This window comes from Mustela nivalis (genome assembly GCF_964662115.1).
Source record: "Mustela nivalis genome assembly, chromosome: 1".
Taxonomy (NCBI): domain Eukaryota; kingdom Metazoa; phylum Chordata; class Mammalia; order Carnivora; family Mustelidae; genus Mustela; species Mustela nivalis.
In genome coordinates, this window is record NC_139020.1 from 194468539 (window position 1) to 194490791 (window position 22253).

Here is a 22253-nt window from a genome sequence, read left to right on the forward strand (position 1 = left end):
GCACAGAGCCTGACGCGGGGCTTGATCTCAGGACCCTGAGATCATGACCTGAGCTGAAACCAGGAGTTGATTGCTTAACTGATTGAGCCACCCAGGCGCCCTCATTTTCATATTTGTACCAGTATGCGTAGGGGATATTTACTTTTTTTGCTTAATGTTTGTCACATATGTAAAAGTATGACTTCTGTGTAAAAGGAACTTGCTCAGGAGATTTTGTGTCTGCATTACTGCAACAGTAGAATATTGTCTAGGAAGTACTTTATGAAGAAGGCTGTTTAATGATCTAAAACTTTGTTTTAATCTAAACAGGTTCTAAGAAGCCCGTACCGGAATGTATTGTGAATGTGGAATCCATGGATATATTTCCTTTGGGCTGGTGTGAAACCAATGGCCATCCCCTCAGCGCCCCTCGCCGAGCACGAGGTAGCTGTCTATGTCTGGCCCAGGGGCTGATCCGTAAATAATGTTGTGTGGCTGCCACCATTAGGATGCATCTGGACAGTTGAGAGAAACAAAGCGGTGTTCTGGCTGTCTCTTCCTCATAGGAAATCTCTTACAGTGACAAGAATGGATTTTCTTAACAGTTTCTGCAGGGCAGGAATCTGGGTGCTCTGGACCCAAGCCCCTCATGAGCCTGTCTGTACTCAGCCAGTGACTGCAGCCATCTCAAGGCCCACAGTGTAGAGGGTCTGCTGCCATGTAGCTAGTTGCATTCCCTCATGGCTCTGGGCCTGAGGGCCTCAGTTCCTTGCTGGCTGTTGGTGGTAGGCTTCCCTCAGTTTCTGCCATGTGGGCCTCTTCATAGGGGAGCCCACACATGGCAGTTGGCTTCCATCCGAGCTAGCCAGGAAGAGAGGAAGAGAGGTTGAGAGAGGTTGAGAGAGGTGGAAGCCAGAGTGTTTCTGTAACCTAACCCTAAAAGTGTCATCCCGCCCCACTTTCCCTTTTAAAAATGGCTTTATTGAAATATAATTTATATAACAAAAAATTTGATCATAGAATTCAGTGGTTTTTAATATATTCATGGAGTTGTACAACTGTCACCACAGAACATTTGAAAACATTTGCATTGTCTCAAAAAGAAGCCCTGTACCCCTTGGCAGTTGCCTCTTTACCTCCTGCCCCCAGCCCCAGTCACCTACTTCTCTTCTTTCTCCTACTATGTACGTTTGCCTGTGGGATCATGCAGCAGGTGCTCACATGTGACGGGCTTCCTTTACTCTGCATCACGTCTCCAGAGTTCATCTGTGTGGTGTGTGTGTCGGCACTTCGCTCCTGTGTATTTTTAGTGCCATTGCACTGTAGTGTTAGGCCCCATTTTTTTTTTCCGTGTCTCAGTCGAGGGACATTTGGGTTGTCTCCATTCCTTAGTGGTTATGAAGAATGCTGCTGTAACATCTGTCTGCAGGTTTCTATGTGGACATGTCTTTCCATCTCTCGAGTGTAACTCTCTGTTTAACACTTGGAGGAACCGTTAGACTGTTCTGCACATGTCCATGGGATGAGACTCCGCTTTCTTCACATCCTCTTGCACTTGTTACTTTCTGAGTTTCTTTTTTTTTTTTTTTTTTTCAAAGATTTTATTTATTTGACAGACAGAGATCACAAGTAGGCAGAGAGGCAGGCAGAGAGAGAGGGAAAAGCAGGCTCCCCACTGAGCAGAGAGCCCCATGCGGGGCTCGATCCCAGGACCCCAGGATCATGACCTGAGCTGAAGGCAGAGGCTTTAACCCACTGAGCTACCCAGGTGCCCCGTCTTTCTGAGTTTCTTGTTTGCTTGCTTGGTTTTTGGGTTTGTTGCTATTGTTTGTTGGGTGGTTTTTTGTTTGTTAGTTTTTTATAATAGTGCTGCTGGTAGGTACAGGGTGGTGTCTTACTCTGGTCCTGGTTTGCGTTTTCCTAGTCCTTAGCTTTGTTGAGCACCTTTTCATATGCTTACTGGGTATTGGTGTATCTTCTTTCAAGAAATGTCTCTTCAGGTCTTTTGCCCATTTTTTTTTTTTTTTTACTGGGTTTTTTGTTGTTATTGTTGCTGAGTTGTAGGATTTTGTTAAATATTCTAGATAATAATGCCTTCCTTATAAGATATGTGATTTGCAAGTATTTTCTCCCATTCTGCGGGGTGCCTTTTCTCTCTCTTGATAGTGTTATCTGATGCACAGAAGTTTTAGAACTTGATGTAGTCCAATTTGTTTTTTCTTTTGTTGCCTCTGCTTTCAGTGTCATATCTAAGAAATAGTTGCCAAATCTGATGTCATGAAGATTTTCTCGTATGGTATCTTCTGAGAGTTTTATAGTTTTAGCCTTTATGTTTAGGCCTTTTAAAAAAATTTCTGTTTATTTAAAAAAATTTTTAAAGATTGTATTTATTTGACAGGGGGAGAGTGGGGAGGGTTAGAGGGAGAGGGAAAAGCAGGTTCCCCTCTGAGCAGGGAGTCCAATATGAGGCTTGATCCCAGGACCTGAGCTGAAGACAGATGCTTAACCAACTGAGCCATCTAGGCACCCCTTTAGGTCTTTTTTTAAGCTCTTTTTTTTTTTTAGGGGTGGGAGAGAGGGAGATGGATAGAGAGAATTTCAAGCAGTCTTAACACTCAGGACAGAGTGCAACATAGGGCTCTCTCTATCTCATGACCCTGAGATCATCACCTGAGCTGAAACCAAGAGTCAGCCACTTAACCAACTGAGCCACCCAGGTGTCCCTATGTTTAAGTCTTTGATCTGTTTAGTTAATTTTTGTGTTTTTGTATTAATTTCATTAATGTGAAATTTTCTTTTGAAAATCTTTTCCTGTGTGAAAGTATTCATAGGATTCGATGGATTTAAGAGCCTTGGTCTTTGTGTACAGACTCCTCCTACTCAGAAAATGTGCCTCAGTCTGGATATTCAGCTATATTAGCACTTAATTCATAGTACTTACTAGTTAAATACACACATGACTGGGCTTTGTATATGTTAATGGTAGCTTAATATATATGTAACTTTTCCTTTGTTTATTTTTCTTGACATTTATAGTTTTGTTTTCTTCTTGCAGTACACAAACAGAGGAAAATTGCAGTGGTTCAACCAGAAAAACAGTAAGTAATATACTAGTATGTTTGAACAGTTGACATTTGAAAGTTAGAATATCTAGAAAAAGAAATCGCTATTTCAGAGAATGTATCTCATATGTTATTTTCTTGGGTGGAAGCATAATTCTGTAATTCAGCTTTTGCTAGGTTACATACTTTTCCTTACAGCATATGCATTTTCTGAAATGGCCTTATATACAAAGGGGTAAAATGCCTTCTCAAGATGTTCCCACCAGTTGAGTTTTCTTTGGCTTTTAGAGCCTGAAAGCATTTGCATAAGAGAGGAAATAGAATCTCTGTACTGTTATTTGTTAAGGAAGAGCAAAAATTAGAAATTAGGATATGATATGATTTCTCACAATGAAAGAAAAGTTGGGGTAAAAGATAGTGGCTGTAAAAGAGAAGGTGTGCTCAGGGGAACCTTGTGCTCTGTCGGGACGCCCTGGATGGTGTAACTTCTGACACAGCTTTGAGAAGCACTTAATCAGTGATGCCTTTATTTATTATTTTTTTTAAGATTTTATTTATTTACTTGAGAGAGAGATAGTGAGAGAGAGCATGAACGAGGAGAAGGTCAGAGAGAGAAACAGACTCCCCATGGAGCTGGGAGTCCGATGCGGGACTCGATCCCAGGACTCCAGGATCATGACCTGAGCCGAAGGCAGTCGTCTAACCAACTGAGCCACCCAGGCGTCCCAGTGATGCCTTTAAAATACATGTAATGTGTGTTTCTGAACACTGGGTTTTCAAGTCTGTGTTATTTTGCACAAGCTGCCATAACTAAATACTACTGACTCGGTGGCTGAAACAACAGAAATTTATTTTCTCCCAGTTCTGCAGGCTGGGAAGTCCGAAGTCAGAGTGCCAGCCCAATTGGGTTCCTGGCCGGGCTCTCTTCCTGCTGACTGCCAGCTTCTCTCGTCCTTACATGGTAGGGCCAGCTGGCAGGGAGAGCCAGCTCCCCCTAGATCAGAGCCACGCCTTTATTTACCTCGCAAGAGCTCCGTCTCCAGACGCGGTCGGAGTGGGGCTTCAGTGAATGGATTCAGTCTGTAGCAGATTCTGTGTGACTTATGGCTGCTTCTGCGGCTGTGTGAGGAGTAGACTGACCGCAGAAGTGGAGTGAGGTAGAGAAGTTCCAGGTAGAGAGGTGAGATAGCAGTGTCAACATCTGGCCTTGCGGTTCTCCTTGACTCAGTTGCTGAGACAGATCCATGGTTTTATTCAGGAAGTATTCTAAAAGAGACAAGTTAGCTTTTTTCATTGATTGCTACATATAGAATAAGTTTCTGATTTTTAAAACCTAATTTGTCTTTGATTTTGAAACTGATAGAAGAAAACAGACCCTTGTAAGAAATGTTTTTGTTCTTTGACTATTGAGAAAGATGAAAAATATACTTATGGTTTGAGAATTCCAGAAGGAATTCTATAATTTGTTGCTCACATGAGTGAGAGAAAGTTGATTTGCATATGAAGTAATACAGCACTGTCTACAGACTGTCTGTTGGCTCATTAAACCATGTACATAGTTTCAAAAACCATTGTTAAAAATATAAAAGTGTGATCAGGGAAGCACCTTCTGTTATACAGTTTGCAATCTGCCGCATTTGCTTTCTTAGATTTGAAGGAAACTAACCGTCACACTTCACTGACCTTAAGGATTGTCTTACTGTTTTGTTGTGTTATCTTGACCCAGAATACCGTCCTCCAGGACTGTCCACGAGGGTCTGAAGAATCAGGAGCTGAACTCCACAGACTCAGGTATAAATAAGTGCTTGCAGTCTTGTGCAAAAGAGAACCTTCTGGGTTTTTTAATGGACTGTATCTTAAACAGTACCTTTGATTTATAGGATGTAGCTTCACAGAGGGATCTCTTATGTTTAATAATTATCTCTAGGATGATATTTCTGCCCATATGTAATTATTGACTATTCTCTCCTGATCACTTGTTGGGTGCCAAGGGCTCTGGAGGGGTCAGTATTTTCATCCCTAGTTTAGATGAAGAGCCAGGAGCTTTCCAAGCAGTGTACCTTCTTAAGCTGGATGGTTGACAGGTGGGTGTTTATTGTTCTTTAAACACTTTCTGTGGTGTACACATTATGTTACATATTTCACAATTAAAAAAAATAAAGCCCTGGAAAAACATTGTCCCGGAGGCAATGCCTGACAAGTGAATTAAGAATCCTCGTGGAGGCCAGGGCCCTTGTCAGGGCGGCTCTCCTGGGACCGCTCTTGGCTCCACCTTTGCTGGTCGCGTGCTCAGCGTCTGGATGAGCATGTAGCACAGGTTACACATTTGGACGGTGTTTAGTAAATGTCTAGAACAGAAAAGAAATCAAAGCTCCGAGAGGCCACACAGCTTTATGAGTAGATGGGTCAAAAAAGTAGTTCAGCTCTTTCTCAAGTTCAAAACCCACACTTTCTTCTTTTCCACACACTGCCTTCTCATTGAGTCACTCACGGGCGGAGGATCAGGGCCTTTTCAAAAAGGTGACAACCTTCATCGTAGTACAGCTGGCTATACTCGTTTACTGTCACTTACTTGTATGTCCCTATAGAGCTTATCCCTGTATTTAAAAGGCATGATGACAGTGGCATCACTGTTTTATTCATGATATTAAAATGAAAGTATTTAAACTTCCTCTGTTCAATAGGTGATTGGCATGTAACTGCTAAAGAAGTTCCCTTCTGTTTCTAGTTTTCTAGGAACTTGAGTCATAAACCCATGTTCACTTTGACCAAAGAATTTTTCCTTAGCATTGGATGATATATGATTTTTCTAAGATTATTAATGTGGTGAATCTCAGTGATAGATTTTTTTCCTAAGGTTGAATCCTCCTTACATTGCCAGGATAACTCTTACTTGACCATAATGTTATCTTTTGAGTACCCAGCAGAATAACATTACTAGTAAATATCTTTTTAAAAATTACCCATTTTTTATTGAGATATAATTGACACAAAACATATTAGTTTCAGATGTATAACATAGTGATTTGATATTTGTATCTATTGCAAAATGGTCACCACAGTAAGTCTGGTTAACATCTACCACCACATAATTACGTTTTTTTTCTTGTGATGAGAAGATCTGTTCTCTTAGCAATGTTCAGATGTACAGCACAGTAATATTACTGCTATACTCACTGCTGCACAGTACATCCCCAAGACTTAACTTAAAACTGGAGGTTTGTACCTTTTGACCATCTTCACCCATTTCGCCCACTTCCTACCCCTGCCTCTGGCGACCACCAGCCTGTTCTCTGTATCTGTGAGTTGGGGTCTTGTTGTTTTTGTTGTTTAAATCCCACAAATGAGAGAGATCATATGATATTTGTCTTTCTCAGTCTGATTTATTCTACTTAATGAGTGAACTCAGGGTCCATTCATGGTGTCACAAATGACAGGATTTCTTTTTTTTTAGATGGCTGAATAATATTCCATTCTATATCCATCTGTCTGTCCGTGGACACTCGGGTTGTTTCCATATCTTGACTGTTGTAAATAATGCTGCAGTGAACATGGTGGGGGTGGGTGGCAGATACCTTTTCCAGTTAGTATTTTTGTTTCCTTCAGATAAATTCCCTGTGAAGTGGAATTACTGGATCACAAGGTAGTTCTCTTTTTGACTTCTTGAGGAACCCCCGTACTGTTCAGAGTGGCTGCACCTGTTTGCATTCCCACGGGGTACCAGCGTTCTTTTCTCCACCTCTTTGCCAACACTTACTATTTCCTGTCTTTTTGATAATAGCCATTGTAACAGGTGTGAGGTGAGAGCTTGTTGTGGTTTTGATTTGGTATCAAAGGGTAAGGTAAATTAAAAACATAAGGCAACTCTTTAATTTTGATGTATTACTGGCTATTCTAATGCCTATGAGAACTATAGAATTAAGACACTAATGTTTCCCAAGTGACCTCAGTCATATTCTTTTTGGTTTGTGTTTTGTTATAGTTCTGGTTACCTTGGAAACAATCTGAGGCTGCTATTTGCATGCAGGAGGGTCACTGGGGTGTGCTTTTGGGGAACAGCCTCAGGGGTGGGGGGCAGGAATTGGGCAGAGGGAGAAGTTCAGTTGCAGTGCTGTTTGTAACAGAAGTTCCTTCCAGCCCACAAAGAAGCCTTTTAGCTGGTGTGGCCACTCAGAGTCACCCCTAGTTGAGGCACAGTGGCCACACATTTGTACTCCCTCTTTGGGCAGTTGTTAGAAGTGGGCTGCCTCTCCCTGTCTACTCACAGAGGGTGGAACCTTGGGCAAGGAGTCTCTCTCTCCTGTGAGAGGGTAGGGCAAGGCTAATTCCAGGATAATGTACAGCTGATACCTGTTGGCTGCCGATACTGCCCCAGTGGGGAGCATACGGGCCTTCATCCTGAAGAGTGGGGTCTGGGTGGCGGAGTTGAGATGGAGAAGCGGGCACAGACATGCTGTCCTCTGTGCTGAGACTGCGTTCTTCGTTCCCGAGTGGACATTCCGTGCTTCAGGATCCCATCAACAGTGGGCAGTGCACACGTTCCCTTTCCCAAAACAGTGTCCAGCAGCAGGGCTTCTTTCTGCTTTTGTGACTATGAATTTCATATATTTATTAGTGGAATTGCCAGCTACGATGAGGGAATGAGAAAACATATTGAAGTATAGCATTCACACAGAAAGAGTTGAAGAGAGGGGTCTCTGTGCCCACGTAACACCCTATGGTGCTTAAAGGACTTAGAGATGTGTTTGTAGCTTACTTTCAGCCTTTGGAGGAGTCCCAGATGTGGGAGGGTGCCTACCTCATAGTAAACTGCTGACGTGCTAGTTTGGTGGTTTTAAGGAGAAAGGGAGAAACTGTAGTTCTGGAAATGATTCATCACCACTGCCTAGAAACATTCCAGAATAGATTATTGAATAGTTGAGCATCAGGAATCATTGAATCATCATGGGTTCTCATGGGGAGCCTGGGCACGCAGTCAGGTAAGCATGTGACTTTTTTTTTTTTTAAGATTTTATTTATTTATTTGACAGAGAGAGACAGTGAGAGAGGGAACACAAGCGGGGGAAGAGGGAGAAGCAGGCTCCCCGCTGAGCAGGGAGCCTGAAGTGGGGCTTGATCCCAGGACCCTGGAATCCTGACCCGAGCTGAAGACAGACACTTAACAACTGAGCCACCCAGGTGCCCCAAGCACGTGACTCTTGATTTTGGCTCAGATCACGATCTCAGGGTCATGAGATCATGGATTATAAAAGCCCATATGGGGCTCTGCGTCGAGTGGGGAGTCTGCCCAAGATTCTCTCTCTCCCTCTTTCTCTGCCCCTCCCCGTTTGCATACGAGCACATGTGCTTGTTCTTTCTTTCTTTTTATTTTTTTTAAAGAATCATCATGGGTTCCTTTTTTTTTTAATTCATTTTTTAAGAGTGTTTTCTTTTTAAAGATTTTATTCATTTGAGAGAGAAAGCGCGTGGGTAGCTGGGGGAGGCGCAGAGGGAATCTCAAGCAGACTCTGCGCTGAGTGCAGAGCAACCCTGAGATCAGGACCTGAGCCAAAATCATGAGCCCAGTGCTCAGCCGACTGAGCTACCCGAGGCGCCCCATCATTATGGGTTCTTAAAGTCAATCCTTTACTTCCCTTATTGATAGAAGTGTGGTCTCTGAAATAGAGTCCTGTTAACCCTGAAGTCAATCTCCATGTAATTCAGGCTGTTGTTTGATTTGGGCAGCATGACGAGCTCTGTAATAGAGTTGTGGTAAGTCTCAGGTGTTTCAAGGGCACTCTCAGGCAACATGTTAAGCTTCAAAATATGTGTTTAACTTTATATAATGGTGGCTATGCTTGCCACCCCTCACCCCCAGTAATCCACTTTGGAAACATGGAGTGGAAAATGACTCTTCTGAATATTTGTTTCTCTTCGTTTCCCAGTTATGATTAATGGAAAATACTGCTGTCCAAAGATATATTTCAACCACCGTTGCTTCTCAGGGCCATATCTTAACAAAGGAAGAATTGCTGAGCTGCCTCAGTGTGTAGGGCCTGGGAACTGTGTTCTGGTCCTCAGAGAGGTAAGCTTCTCTCCCGGGGCAGAACAACTCACAGCAGTCTCATAGACTCATCGGTACAAAGATGTGCATGCCTAACGTGTGACAGTGCTAGGTCTTATCCAAAAGGACTCCCTTTCCTCCTGTATTGTTCAATGAACCAGTCCTTACTTTTGCTCCTGAGGGAGCATTCATGTAGGCAGCTGAGCCCGATGCCCACCTCTGCTAGTGGAGAAAGGGCTTTCGTCAGAGGCTGCCTGAGTGTGGTGCGAGGAAGAGCGGGAGCGTAGTCGAGGAGCTGGAGGCTGCGTGGCGCTCGCGGGGGCCGTGAGAAAGCTGCACACCTGCCGGGCTTGCCCAGCTGCCCAGCCAGACCGCCACGCGCTGTGCACACCAGCTGTGAGGACTGCTGGCGCTTTCAGTCCGTGGCGGGGCAGGGCAGGTCTGGGAGGCCAAGCTGCAGTATCTGCCAGGACTTGCAAAGGATTCAGAAGCATATGCCAGAGTTGTTTTTATTTCATGCTGCCTATTTCATCCTGACTGTGATGTTTTGAATGTCCAAGAGGGTCTGATTATGGTCTTAGCTACCACTTTGGTCAGCGGTTGTATCTTGAATATTATTATTGTTAGTACTTGTTAACAAATATTAGATTTAATCTCCTAAATGATATTCTGGGGGATAACAAGATTCTAATGGTCTGCTTTTCTCATTCCCAACCCATATTTCTGCTTTAAAAACGGAGTGTAGGTCCTCACTTTACTTATCAATGCAGCCTACAAACCCAGTCGCGTCCTTCGGGAGCTGCAGCTGGACAAGGACTCCGTGTGGCATGGATGTGGGGAGGTCCTAAAAGCCAAGTGAGTAGCCTCCTCTGCCCTTCATTCTTACCTGTCTGACAGGCCACGGAGCCCGATCCCCCTCCATGCGTCATGTTAGAGTAGTTCTGTCCTCTCGGGCAGTTCTTCAGCTCTTGGTGGTGAGGGACCAGATTCGTTTCGTTTAATAAGTTTCCGTCCTGTTGTGGGCCAGTACTGTTACAAAATATGGTAAGAATGAGTTATAAGAAATACGAAAATTACAAGATGTAAAATGCAAGAATAATTTGTTTTTAGATTTAAGAGCCATGAACTTACCTTTGCAAATTACTGTGAAAGGCTATAAACATGGACTCTTGTTTTCTGACCCTGTCAGCATGACCGTTGGCAGGTTAACCTGGTCCATGTCCACACTCTGAGGATCACTGCCCAAGGGACAGGAAATCCTTCGTTCTAGTCCCTTTTCTTTTAGTAGTTAGTGTAGAAGTTCCTATTTAGAAACCTTAAACTGAGGAACCAGAAAGCAAGACCCTCATCTGTTAATATAAAAACCTCAGCATTTATCTGTTATAGCTTAGGTGATAAATTTAAGTGCAATATGCATAAACTCATTTTTAGAATCCTCAAACTATAAAGGACATGTACTATTCTGAGAAGCGAAGACATTTTTCAGGCCTCTGAATGCACTTGACTTTCTCTGGTTAATCACTAGCCCGGTAAACATGGTCTGTGGCATCTTCCATGGCAGATACAAAGGAAAGAGTTACCGGGCTACTGTTGAAGTAGTGAAGACAGCAGATCGTGTGACTGAGTTCTGCCGGCAAACCTGCATCAAACTGGAGTGCTGTCCGAATCTGTTTGGCCCAAGGATGGTTCTGGACAAGTGTTCCGAGAACTGCTCTGTGCTTACAAAGACCAAATACAGTGAGTTCGGTTTTCCAGATTTGTTAACTCTCATGGCTGGCCACACTTTATATCTTGGAAAGTTTTTATTCTGTAGACATTTCAGCTATAACACAGGTATACAAACTGCTTCTGTAAAGGACCAGATAATGAATATTTTAGGTCGTCAAATGATCTCTGCTGCATATTCTTCTCTTTTTTTTTTTTTTTATTTGACAGAGAGACAGCGAGAGAGGGAACACAAGCAGGGGGAGAGGGAGAAACAGGCTTCTTGCTGAGCAGGGAGTCTGACGTGGGGCTCAATCCCAGGACTCTGGGATCATGACCTGAGCTGAAGGCAGACACTTAGTCAATTAAGCCACCCAGGCTTCCCTCTGTTTTGTTTTATTTTCACTTTTAAAGATGTAAAAGCCATTTTTAGCTTGAGGGCCATACTGAAACAGGCTATGGGTCAGATTTGGCCCGCAGGCCCGTTTGCTAACTTTCATGTAAATTAGCTTTTGCATCTGATGGGCTATGTGATTCATTCATGCAGTCTGTAAGTATTTATTATGTGTCCACTGTGTGCCACTGCTGTTCTAGTACTGGGATGCTGCAGTAAAGAAAAACAAATTCCTGTGCTCATTGGGTTTTCGTTTTAATGAGGGAGACAGATAGTAAATGAATAGAGAGAGACAGGTACTATGGAGAAAAGTGAGGCAAGATAAGTAAGCAAAGGAGGGGAGTGGGGAGTAAGGAAGGCTAGGATGGGGTGCTGTTCAGAGGTGGTTGGGGAGGTCTTCCTGCCAGGTAACAGCCTGAAGGAAGCAAGAGAGCCAGCTGTGCAGACATCAGGGTGAACGTGCTCTGAGCAGGGGCCGCAAGAGCACAGCAGGAGCAGGAGTCTGCAAGGAGCAGCAGAGAAGCCGCTGTGGCTGGGAGGCATCAGTGGTAGGAGAGGGGTACATGCGGGCCTCCCTCAGAACCATCACAGCTACACCCGTTCCCTCTCATTGGTTATCTTCTCCCATGTGAAACTGCCCACTGTGCATGCGCACACACACATGCACACATCATACAAGAGGAAATTTCCAGATCAGAGCCTTGTCAAGGCACTGTTGCCCAAAGACAAAATTCTGATCCTACCTTTCCTTAAATTTTACAAGCCCTGATGTCACTTGGGAGAATTAATACAGAGGAAGATTTTTTTTTTTTTAATATTTTTATTTACTTATTTGTCAGAGAGAGAGCGAGCGAGAGCGAGCACAGGCAGACAGAGTGGAAGGCAGAGTCAGAGGGAGAAGCAGGCTCCCTGCGGAGCAAGGAGCCCGATGTGGGACTCGATCCCAGGACGCTGGGATCATGACCTGAGCCGAAGGCAGCTGCTTAACCAACTGAGCCACCCAGGCGTCCCCAGAGGAAGATTTTTACCTTGTTAAATTCGAAGATTTCTTTTAGGGAATCTCTAATCCTGTGCCCCTTAAACTTTATCATGCATGCAGACTAGCTAAGGATCTTGTTAAAAATGAAAGTTGTGATTCATCAGGTCTGTGGGTCCCTGCTTTTGCAGAAAGCTCCCAGACACTGTTGATGCTGCTGATCTGAGGTCATTTAGCATAATGAGCTTGCTAATCAGTCAGTGTCTGAATTGCAAAATCATAAAAGAGTCTAACCTTGTAATGTCTATTTTTATTTGTTGGATTGTAAACTCCTTAAAGGCAGGGATTGGTGTTAGCTTATAGGGTCAGATTCAGCACTTTGTTTAGCAAATTGGAAGTATTAGTAGTTATGTGAAATATACTCTACATACTGTCTCTCAGAGCCTGTGGAGGATATGCAGATTTTATTACCTTTTTGTCTAAATCTATTTTTCTAAGTCATACAAACCTAGACTTTAGGAGAGAGTGTTTATTGGTTTTCCTCAGTTAGTAATCTGAGTGATATCAAATGGATTTATATTCTGTATAATCCATTTTTTGCAAAAAGAATTATATTTTGTTTTTATGTTAATATAGAACTAGTATATATATTTAGAGCTAGGATATATATAGTTCATTTTTTGAATTATTTTTATGTTCTAAAATTTATATGAAAATGTGCAAGATCTAGAATAGCCAAAACAATCCTGAAAAAGAATAAAGTTGGAGAACTTACTCTGTCTGTCTTCGAGTTTTACCATAAAGGTAGAATAATCAGTAAGTGAGGTGAATGAAATAGTCACACAGAAGACACACAGAAGAGAGGGGCCAGAAATACACGCAAATTTATGTGGTTAAGTGATTTTCAATAAAGATGAAGAACTTAACAGGAAAAGGAAGTTCTTTCAACAAATGGCACTGGTACATTCGGATTTCCAAATTGAAAAAACAAAACCAGAACTCCTTGGCTTCTACGTCACTAAATATAAAAATTAATTCAAGGTATATCTTAGGCCTGAGGTAAAAGCTAAAACTGTAAAGCTCCTAGAAGAAAACAAGAAGGGTATCCTCAAGATCTTGGGGCAAGCAAAGATTTCTTAGAAAACAATGCACTAATGTAAAGGGAAAAAAAATCACCAAAATTAAAAACTTATGCTCAGAGAATTTCTCTCCAGTGTAGTAAATACACCTGCAACTCCGTAATAAGAGAAACTTGGAAGCCAGAGAAAGCTGATAGTTGTACGACATTGTGAATATGCTGAATACCACTGAATGGTACATGGGAAAATGGTTAATTGTATGTTATGGGGACTTTTACCTTATTTTTTAAAAATTTAAAAATAAGAACATGTTCTGGAATTAGTTATGATTGTTGTAGACATCATATACTAAAAATCACTGGATATGTATACTTTAAAATGGTGGATTTTATATTGTGAATTATATCTCACAAAGTAGAAAGAGAAAACCATTTTAAAAATGAATAAAGGACTTGAATAGGCACTTCACAAAAAAGATACATATGTGGCCAAAAAGCACATGAAAACATGCTCAGTATCATTAGTCATCAGGGAAATGCAGATCTAAACTATCATGAGAAATTACTACATATCCACTAAATTGGCTAAAATGAAAAACATGGACAGTCCCACAAGCTGGCAAAGGGGTTGACAACTAGATCTCTCACACAGTGCTGGTGGGAGTGTCAAATTATGCGACCCTTTAAGAAAACTCTTGGCAGTTTCTTTAAAAGTTAATCTACATCTGACGTATGATCCAGCAATTCCATCCCCAGGTATCTACCCAAGGAAAATGAAAATATCCACTCTAAAAGCCTCGGACAAGAGTGTTCATTGCCAAATAGTAACAGCCAGAACCTGGGAACAGCCCAGGTGCCTGTCAACAGGAGACTAAACTAGTGTATTCTTCACAATGAGATGCTGTTCATCAGTAGAAGGGACTGAAGTATTCATACACACAGCAGCAGAGGTGAAACTCAGAATCATACTGAGCGAAAGAAACCTTGTCCAAAAAGCATCTACCGATTGGGGCGCCGGGGTGGCTCAGTCATTAAGTGTCTGCCTTCGGCTCAGGTCATGATCCCAGGGTGCTGGGATCGAGCCCCACATCAGGCTCCCTGCTCAGCGGGAAGCCTGCTTCTCCCTCTCCCACTCCCCCTGCTTGTGTTCCCTTTCTCGCTGTGTCCCTGTCAAATAAAAAAATAAAATCTTTAAAAAAAAAAAAAAGCATCTACCAAATGTTCTATAGGTGAGGCAGAACTGATAAGTACTGGTGGAAGTTGGAATACAGTTGTGCTTGCTTCTGGTGAGGTGGACTGACTGGGAAGGGACCCTGGGAACTTTCTAGGTTGATGGAGATGTTCTACGTCTTGACAGAGGGATGGTTATGCTTTTGTGCATAACAGGTTTGTGCATTTGTCAGTACTAATGGTACTATCCATTTAAGATCTGGACAGTTAAGATTGTTCCATGATTCAGATTTTAAACCTTCATCACAAACAATGTTCTCTGTTGTGCTGGTCAAATCTCTTGTGGTATGAAGTGTACAGAAATTGTGACCCTACTTCATTTTTCTCTGTCCTTCACATTTAGCACACTATTATGGAAAGAAGAAAAATAAAAGAATCGGGAGGCCACCTGGTGGGCATAGCAACTTAGCATGTGCCCTGAAAAAAGCCAGTAAGCGGAGGAAGAGGCGGAAAAATGTCTTTGTCCATAAGAAGAAACGCTCCTCTGCATCTGTTGATAACACCCCGGCGGGCTCACCCCAGGTACGAGATCTGTGGTGTGCCTGTCCAGCCGAGCAGCCAGGAGAACACGGCCGTACAGCACGGACACACAAGGGCCACCTGCCGGCCTGTCTGAGTCAGATCCCTGCCCAGCAGAAGGTGGTCTTTGGCCGGGAGCTGGTTTGTTTGTGAATTTCCATGAGACTTTTCTCTGCGTTTCCTCTAGGGAAGTGGGGGTGAAGATGAGGATGACCCAGATGAAGGGGACGATGATTCCCTGAGTGAGGGCAGTACGTCGGAGCAGCAGGACGAGCTACAAGAAGAGTCAGAAATGTCAGAAAAAAAGTCGTGCTCTTCCTCGCCCACCCAGAGTGAGATCTCTACATCACTGCCTCCCGACAGACAACGGAGAAAAAGAGAGCTTCGCACTTTTTCATTTTCTGATGATGAGAATAAACCTCCTTCACCAAAGGTACCCATTTATAAAATACAGTGCCTTTTATTCCTCTCTCTAGAATTCCCCTCTGAGGGCGGGTTGTTAATGATGTGGGCATTCCGTTTATTTCAGTACAGGCTTCAGTTGAATTTCCTGGGTCTCTCTTAAAAGAATTCCAAATTTAGGAATTTACTTGCGTTGCAAGGATTATTTGGAGATCAACTACCTACCAGAAAGAAGGTCTTTCTGAGTAGCTGCTTACTTTAGGTTAAACTTGCAATAAAACTTTCCTTTTTTTTTTTTTTTTTTCCCCTTAACTCTAGCCTGTCGTTTAGGGAGAACTCTTGTTTGATACTTTTGATAGGTGGTTCTGTGGAGATAAGTTATTTATCCTTTTGATGCGGGTGAAGCTGTTTTGCTTGGTGTATAATATATACATACATGTGTGTTACATAACGCAGACACTATAAGAGTGGCAGTTAAGTCACTGTTTCAAAACTGGGTTGCATTTTAAATATATTGCCTGAACTAAAGCAGCAAATGGTTTCTCCTGAAGATTTAGTTACGCCTTCTTTCTTCCGAAGTAGCATCCTGTTCACTGCAGCACCCTACAGACAGCGAGTCGAAATAGACCAGGGAACAAATGGGAGCCTGAAAAGCCATTTTTCTCTGTTAAATTGTCCAAATTATTTGTGCTGGAACTTTGAATAAATTCTTCCCCACTGATGTTTCTTATTATAAAAGATCCACATTTCCTGGGTACCTGGTGTGTGTGGACCTTGGCCATCTTTGCTGGGAGAAATCATGCCCTAAAACCTAACCCTCCAATCCTGTCTCCAAGGGTTTTGAATTTATAGAGAGAGACTTTTTTAGAATAAAGTAGCTCTGACACCGTTTGGTTTGCTTTGTTGCGGGCAATGAAGGAAATAAGGATTGAAGTTGCCGAGAGGCTCCATCTGGACAGTAACCCCCTCAAGTGGAGTGTGGCGGACGTGGTCCGGTTCATCAGATCCACTGACTGTGCTCCGCTGGCGAGGATATTTCTAGACCAGGTAATTACAGAGACCTGTTTCCTTAGCAAAGGACTGTGGGTGTAGTAACGATTTGTTTACAAGTCTGAGGAAAAATGTTTCTCTCATACAAAAGAAATGTAGTTACCCTTTTAGGAGTCTAGAAGGAGGGTTGTTAGAGGTCATGGTTCCCACTTCCGCTACATTTGAACTGGATGATCACTGTGTTGCCGTTTTTCCCAAGACTTTGTTTCCATCCCTCAAGTATTTGAATGGCTTAAAATCAAGTATGCAGTTCTTAACCATGCTCTTGTTTTCCAAAGTAATGATTTGCTTGTTTTTAAGAATAATTAACAACTGTAATATGTAATATGTGAGGCTCTACACTGATGATCGGTCTTAAGACAAATAGTCTGTGACCTTAAACAAATACTATTTTTTTTTTTTTTTTTTTTTTTTTTTTTGATAACTGGGGAGATTCTGAACTGAACATGTTTGAAGAGCTCATCCGGCTTTTATGAATGTTACAGAGTAGGAAAACATTGACGTTTATAGTTAATTTTTTTTTTTTCAGATTTAGAAAGCATCCTCTAAAAAGATGTTTCTTTTGGTTCATTCAGTAGCCAGTTACAAAGCTAGTTCATTCACTGAATTTCTGCAGAGCAAAAACTGTAGAATGGATTCCTTTTTTTTTTTTTAAGATTTTATTTATTTGACAGAGAGAGAGGGCACAAGTAGGCAGAAAGGCAGGCAGAGAGAGAGAGGAGAAAGCAGGCTCCCCGCTGAGCAGAGAGCCCGATGTGGGGCTCAATCCCAGGACCCTGAGATCATGACCTGAGCCGAAGGCAGAGGCTTAACCCACTGAGCCACCCAGGCGTCCCTGTAGAATGGATTCTTATACTGGGTAAAAGTTTATTCTTAATTGTGAAGATTCATTAGCATGGAGGACTGCAGGGGGCACTTGGAAGAAACTGTGTGATACTTGGGAAAAGGGGGAAAGTAAGGAAAGGAAAGCAGAGAGACTCAGATTTTGACACAAGCGAAAGGAAACAGGGGCTGTCTTTCCTGAGCTGCCATCCACATGCACATCATATATAATGCGTATTTTGTGCTTTAACAGGAAATTGACGGGCAGGCCCTGTTGCTTCTTACCCTTCCCACTGTTCAAGAGTGCATGGATTTGAAATTGGGCCCCGCCATCAAACTCTGCCACCACATAGAGAGGATCAAGTTTGCTTTCTATGAGCAGTTTGCCAACTGAGAAGGACAACCAAAGTGAGCTGTGTCTTCGCAGCATAAGTGCAGCAAATCCTTCTCGCTGCTCTCCAAGCTGCTCTGAGTCAGCCCTGAGGCTCTGGGCCTTGCAGGGCTCGGCCTGCTCTCTTTGCACTTTCAGGGAAGGAGGACCCACACCGAAGAAGCAAAAACTGCCTGGAAGGGGCTCCCCAGCCAGTGGGAATGTGGGCATCTCTTGGTCAGCAGATTGCAGTTTTAAAAAGAAGAAGGGTTGTGAAGAAAAGACTCGTGTCAGAAGAACGAACATTTCCAGTGGTGTGGCCTGAAAACGAAGAAGAACCTCGGCGGCCGGAAAGCACCCTTATGGTTGTGTTCTTTTTGTTCTGTTCCTTCCCATTGTAGATTGAACTCTTTCCTGGAAAGAGAGGACATAGCTTTAAGTCAGCACTGATTTGGGACTGTGCCTAAGGCACCTCAGTGCTTCATTGTCATTGTGTTTTTAAGCTTTTTTAAATTAAAACAGTTCATTTTGGGGATGCTTAGTGGCTCTAGGGTTTTGAATGTACATTCACACTTTGATCCATTTTAAAATCTATTCTTAGGAGTTCCTTTGTTTACTACCTCTGTTGATGACTGAGCTTACAGCCATGTATAAGGTTTTTTGTATGATGCCATTTTTAAGCTACATCAACACTAAAACTATGACAGAAGCTGGAGGGTGAAAAAAAAACCCAACAAACCCAATACTGTTTGCGTTCTTAAAAATACCATGTGAGCACTTACATGAGTTCCTGGCCTGATCCGAGACCTGCACTGTCATTGTTTCCCATTTGGGCCCAGTGTAGTACTCCCTGTGAGGTGGTCTCTCAAAAATTGTGGTTATTTCTGTTTAGTTGGTGTCTCCCCATCAGTCTGCAGACGGACTTCAGTGGCTCTTATTTTATAAGTCTACTTTCCTCCACGGTTGTCTGTTTCATTTTGAGAGTCCTCACTTTGGGTGCAAATCAGTAGGTGTTTCTTGGACCCGGTGGAAAACCCATTTCCCTTTCTTTTTCTGTGTCTCCAGGCAGAGAGTGAAGAAGCACAACAGAGAAAATATTTTGGGGGGCGATGCAGAGCATGGAGTTTCTGTAACAGTGTGTCCTCATGTCCTCAGTGGCCACGTAAAGATTAAGAGGTGGTTAAGGATTCTGGAAACTTCTTTGCCTGGTCACATTTACATGTCATCTTAGTGAAACCTTTAAATTGAACGTAATCTAAAGCCTGAGGATTCCCACACAACAGCTCAACAACTTGGTTTTCTTTTGGGTGTTTGTTTTGGCCCAGTTCAAGCTAACATTAAACTATAGGCAAATTTTCACTTAGGACAGTAGCCATGCTGTTCCAGCTGGGAGGAATGAGGAAAGAGGCACACATAGATTGCCTCCTTTAAATGGTTTGCGTTGCTGAGTGTGTTGTTTGTTTGTTTGTTTGTTTTTTAATTATCCTAGTTACCTGCAAATTTATAACTTAATCACTCATCGTCAAGATTTGAAAATGTTTTTTAAAACTACAGACTTGGTGAATTCTAAACAGCTATACAAATATAAGGTAATATTATTTCAAATTTAAACTGATTGTTGGTTTTTCGCTTTTCCTCTCCTCTCCTGTTCCCACCAGTGGACGGACCTTGGCAGACAGTCTGTAGTCTGCACACTCTCCTCCTTAGATGACTCACAAACCACCTTAACGCAAGCCCTTCAGCCAAACTGCATGTTAAAGCATCAGTTCTGTGCTTAGGTTATCACCAGATAGACCCGGAAAGAAGCTTCTTTTAAGTAAAAGTCAATACGTTTGAACTTAAGAGACCCAGTTTTTTCAAATGTAAGGCTATGCCTGTGGAAGAGGAGCACATAGAAGATGCTTGGGAACAGTTAGTGTTAAGTACATGGTCTTGGGGCAGAGGGTGCATAACTTACATAAAGTTCTGCAGAGCTCAGCAGTTAAGGCACTAGGCAAAGGGAGTTCCTTGGAGAAGATCAGTGTTTGTTTTATGTAGGGAAATGAGTTTTACTTCCTGTGAGGGGGAGTTGACCAAATGCAACAGTGAATACATTAAGTTGTCTCTCTTTCGCCTTCTCCAAAATCATAGTTAAAGGGGGTGGAGCCTGGGAAGGTGAAACTCATGGCCCTGAGTAGTCTCTAATCTGGATATACTCGGGCTCAGCCGGCTCCTCTGTCTGTACCATGATTATCCAAGCTCAGCTTTCTCCTAGAGAGAAGCCAACTCTAAGTTGGTTTTCCCTTAATATTTCTTGCATTCTCATGGTGAGATGCAGTTTCTCAGGCAACTGCATTAAAGAATTACATACCCCCCCCCCCCAGATATTAAATAAGGGAAGGTAATTGGGAATTTGGCACAGGGCGTTTTTTTTTTTTTTTAAAGTACACAGTTTAGACTCCATTTCCCTCATAAAGCTGCTGGGACATGGCTGGACGACGGTGACAGTCTGATTACTCTGATTCTGAAACAGATTTTAAACCGGATAATGACTCACCATGTTGGGGTAAAATGCTTGTATATTACACATGGGTACATGAACTTTGTTTCTTAAAGGCTGATACCCTCTTAAATTTAAAGATTTACATTGTGAGGGGCTGCATTTATCTGAATTGCAGCTGGCCCCACAGCCTCCTGAGGTCACAGAGTTTTCCATGATCCATTTTCTTATCCTGTATTGACAAACTTGGAAACAGGTGAATGGACTGTGTAAGCCTCCTGGACCTTGAAGGTGACCGGCCGCTATTAGCCTTTGTGTGTGTTAGGGAAACCTTTTATTGTACATGAAGATTTGCTGTAACATTTTGACTGTATTTTGTGGGCTTCTGGGAACTATGCTATTTTCCTTTGTAAACTGCCCTCATTCTTCTCAGTTGAAGGAGAGTTAAGGTGTCTAATGCAGGGGATATATTACTGGGGCTTTTCTGCCTTTCTTTGGTGATGTAAGTGGCTCCCAGCATCTATGTTGTGGATATATGAGGTCAGGGAAAGATACTTGGCAACTCCTGGAAGAGATGGGCTTCTTGGTAAATATTTCTTGAATTACAATAGAGTCAGACATGGAAAACCAGCTCAAAGCTTGGCCTTTCTATGCCTCTTCTCCTGGAAGTAAAGTTATTCTCACTGCGAGAGAGAGGGCCTTGGACCAAAGTTTCCTGAGGACTTGAATATATTTTACTCACTCTGTTTTATTAATCCTGTTACTAATGTGGTACCTAAATACAGATTAAAAGCTTTAGGAGGACTTAGCTAGGGCAGGACTCAGAACCGTTCACCTCTCCCAAGCCAAAAAGTATTTCTGGGGGACACACAGAACATCAGGAAATTGTTAACAGTTAAGAATTATCTAGATGGGAGCTTTGGGAAAACTCACAGATACTTATATTTACTTGGCGCCTATCACCAAAGACTTGTATTGAAGACCCCGTTCACTGGTTTGATTGATGCCCACAGAAGCTCTGAAAGAGATGTTAGGAGCTTAGTCTCAACAGTGGAAACACGTACTAGGTTTGAATACTGGTCCTATATACTAGGGATGGGGTGTGTGTGTGTGTGTGGGTGGGTGTGTGTAAGTTTAAAAGAGTTCTATGTTATCATTTGGCCTTAGGAAGATGAAGGAAAAGACATCACTAACAAGTGAAGTACAAATCTTGGGAACCAGGGACCCCCCTTTTTAAAATTTGAATGTCTTTGGTCCTGGGTCCACTGTAAATAAGTGCATGTCATGGTCCTGATGCTTTCTCAGAAACCCTGTAGAACAAAGTCTCCTGCAAAGCCAAAAAGAAGTCAGTCCCTTTCATGCAATTGTAATTCTTCCATGACTTGATTTACTTTACCATGTTCTGTTAGTGAATTTTGATGACTCTCACCCCTTGTATGAGAAGTACGTACTCTGAAAATTTGAATCTACCTAAGCAAGCCACCTACGGACGTGGAGTTTTTGCAGAAGAGTTCTAAACTCAAAGCCCAGTCCACAGATCTGGTTCTAAGCCTTCTTACTTGGGGTTTCCCTGTACTTGTCCCAGACCACGGAGGTAGCCTTGCTTCTGAGGGCAGCCTGCAGGGTGAAGATATGAAGGTAGTGGGCAGTAAATGCCCTGGAGAGTTTCTTGCTTCTGGTGTTTCAGAATGCTTAGATTTTTCATAAGAACCCACAAAACCAGCAGGGGGTAATGGAGAAATGGGCCTAAAACTCCATCCCCTTATGTCTTCTCTGACTTACCACACCATTTGGGTTTGTCCTGGTGCTATGGCCTCTCACAAGGCACAGTTGTAAAAGAGAATCTACAGCTTTGGTGGACAGGTCCTCAACACTAGCAGTCAAGTGTGGACCCTGAGCTATTTGGGGACAAAGGATGATACTGCCTGGTGAGATGATGCCGCCATTGCCAGTGGGGGTGCCTAGTCTCAGGATGTGTGGAAACTCTGTCCAAAGGGGTTTCTACATGGTATAGTCAACCTAACTGCATGCCTAGCTTGGCAGAATGGAGGTGGGCAAATAGTGCTGGAAGGATGAAGGTAGGCTTTGGGGGCAAATCAAATCACAAAGCAGATGATTGAAGGTCCTGTACAAAGTTTAGACAAA

General features: G+C 42.7%; 1 protein-coding gene across 32 annotated transcripts in view; it reads left to right on the forward strand.

Moving 5' to 3' along the window:
- Nucleotides 1–22253, forward strand: part of SFMBT1 (Scm like with four mbt domains 1) — a 127292-nt gene that overhangs the window by 103769 nt on the left and 1270 nt on the right. For 16 of the 32 annotated variants that reach the window (XM_082742796.1, XM_082742794.1, XM_082742810.1 and 13 more), the window contains 10 exons: nucleotides 310–423; nucleotides 3035–3077; nucleotides 4762–4832; nucleotides 8966–9105; nucleotides 9830–9939; nucleotides 10646–10821; nucleotides 14810–14988; nucleotides 15173–15418; nucleotides 16306–16434; nucleotides 17513–19240. In XM_082742796.1, the coding sequence (XP_082598922.1) occupies nucleotides 310–423; nucleotides 3035–3077; nucleotides 4762–4832; nucleotides 8966–9105; nucleotides 9830–9939; nucleotides 10646–10821; nucleotides 14810–14988; nucleotides 15173–15418; nucleotides 16306–16434; nucleotides 17513–17653 (1349 nt within the window). In that variant the 3' untranslated portion in view covers nucleotides 17654–19240. Of the gene's footprint in view, nucleotides 1–309; nucleotides 424–3034; nucleotides 3078–4761; nucleotides 4833–8965; nucleotides 9106–9829; nucleotides 9940–10645; nucleotides 10822–14809; nucleotides 14989–15172; nucleotides 15419–16305; nucleotides 16435–17512; nucleotides 19241–22253 lie in introns of those variants that run through there. The other 16 variants (XM_082742806.1, XM_082742804.1, XM_082742807.1 and 13 more) reach the window with 2 other exon arrangements.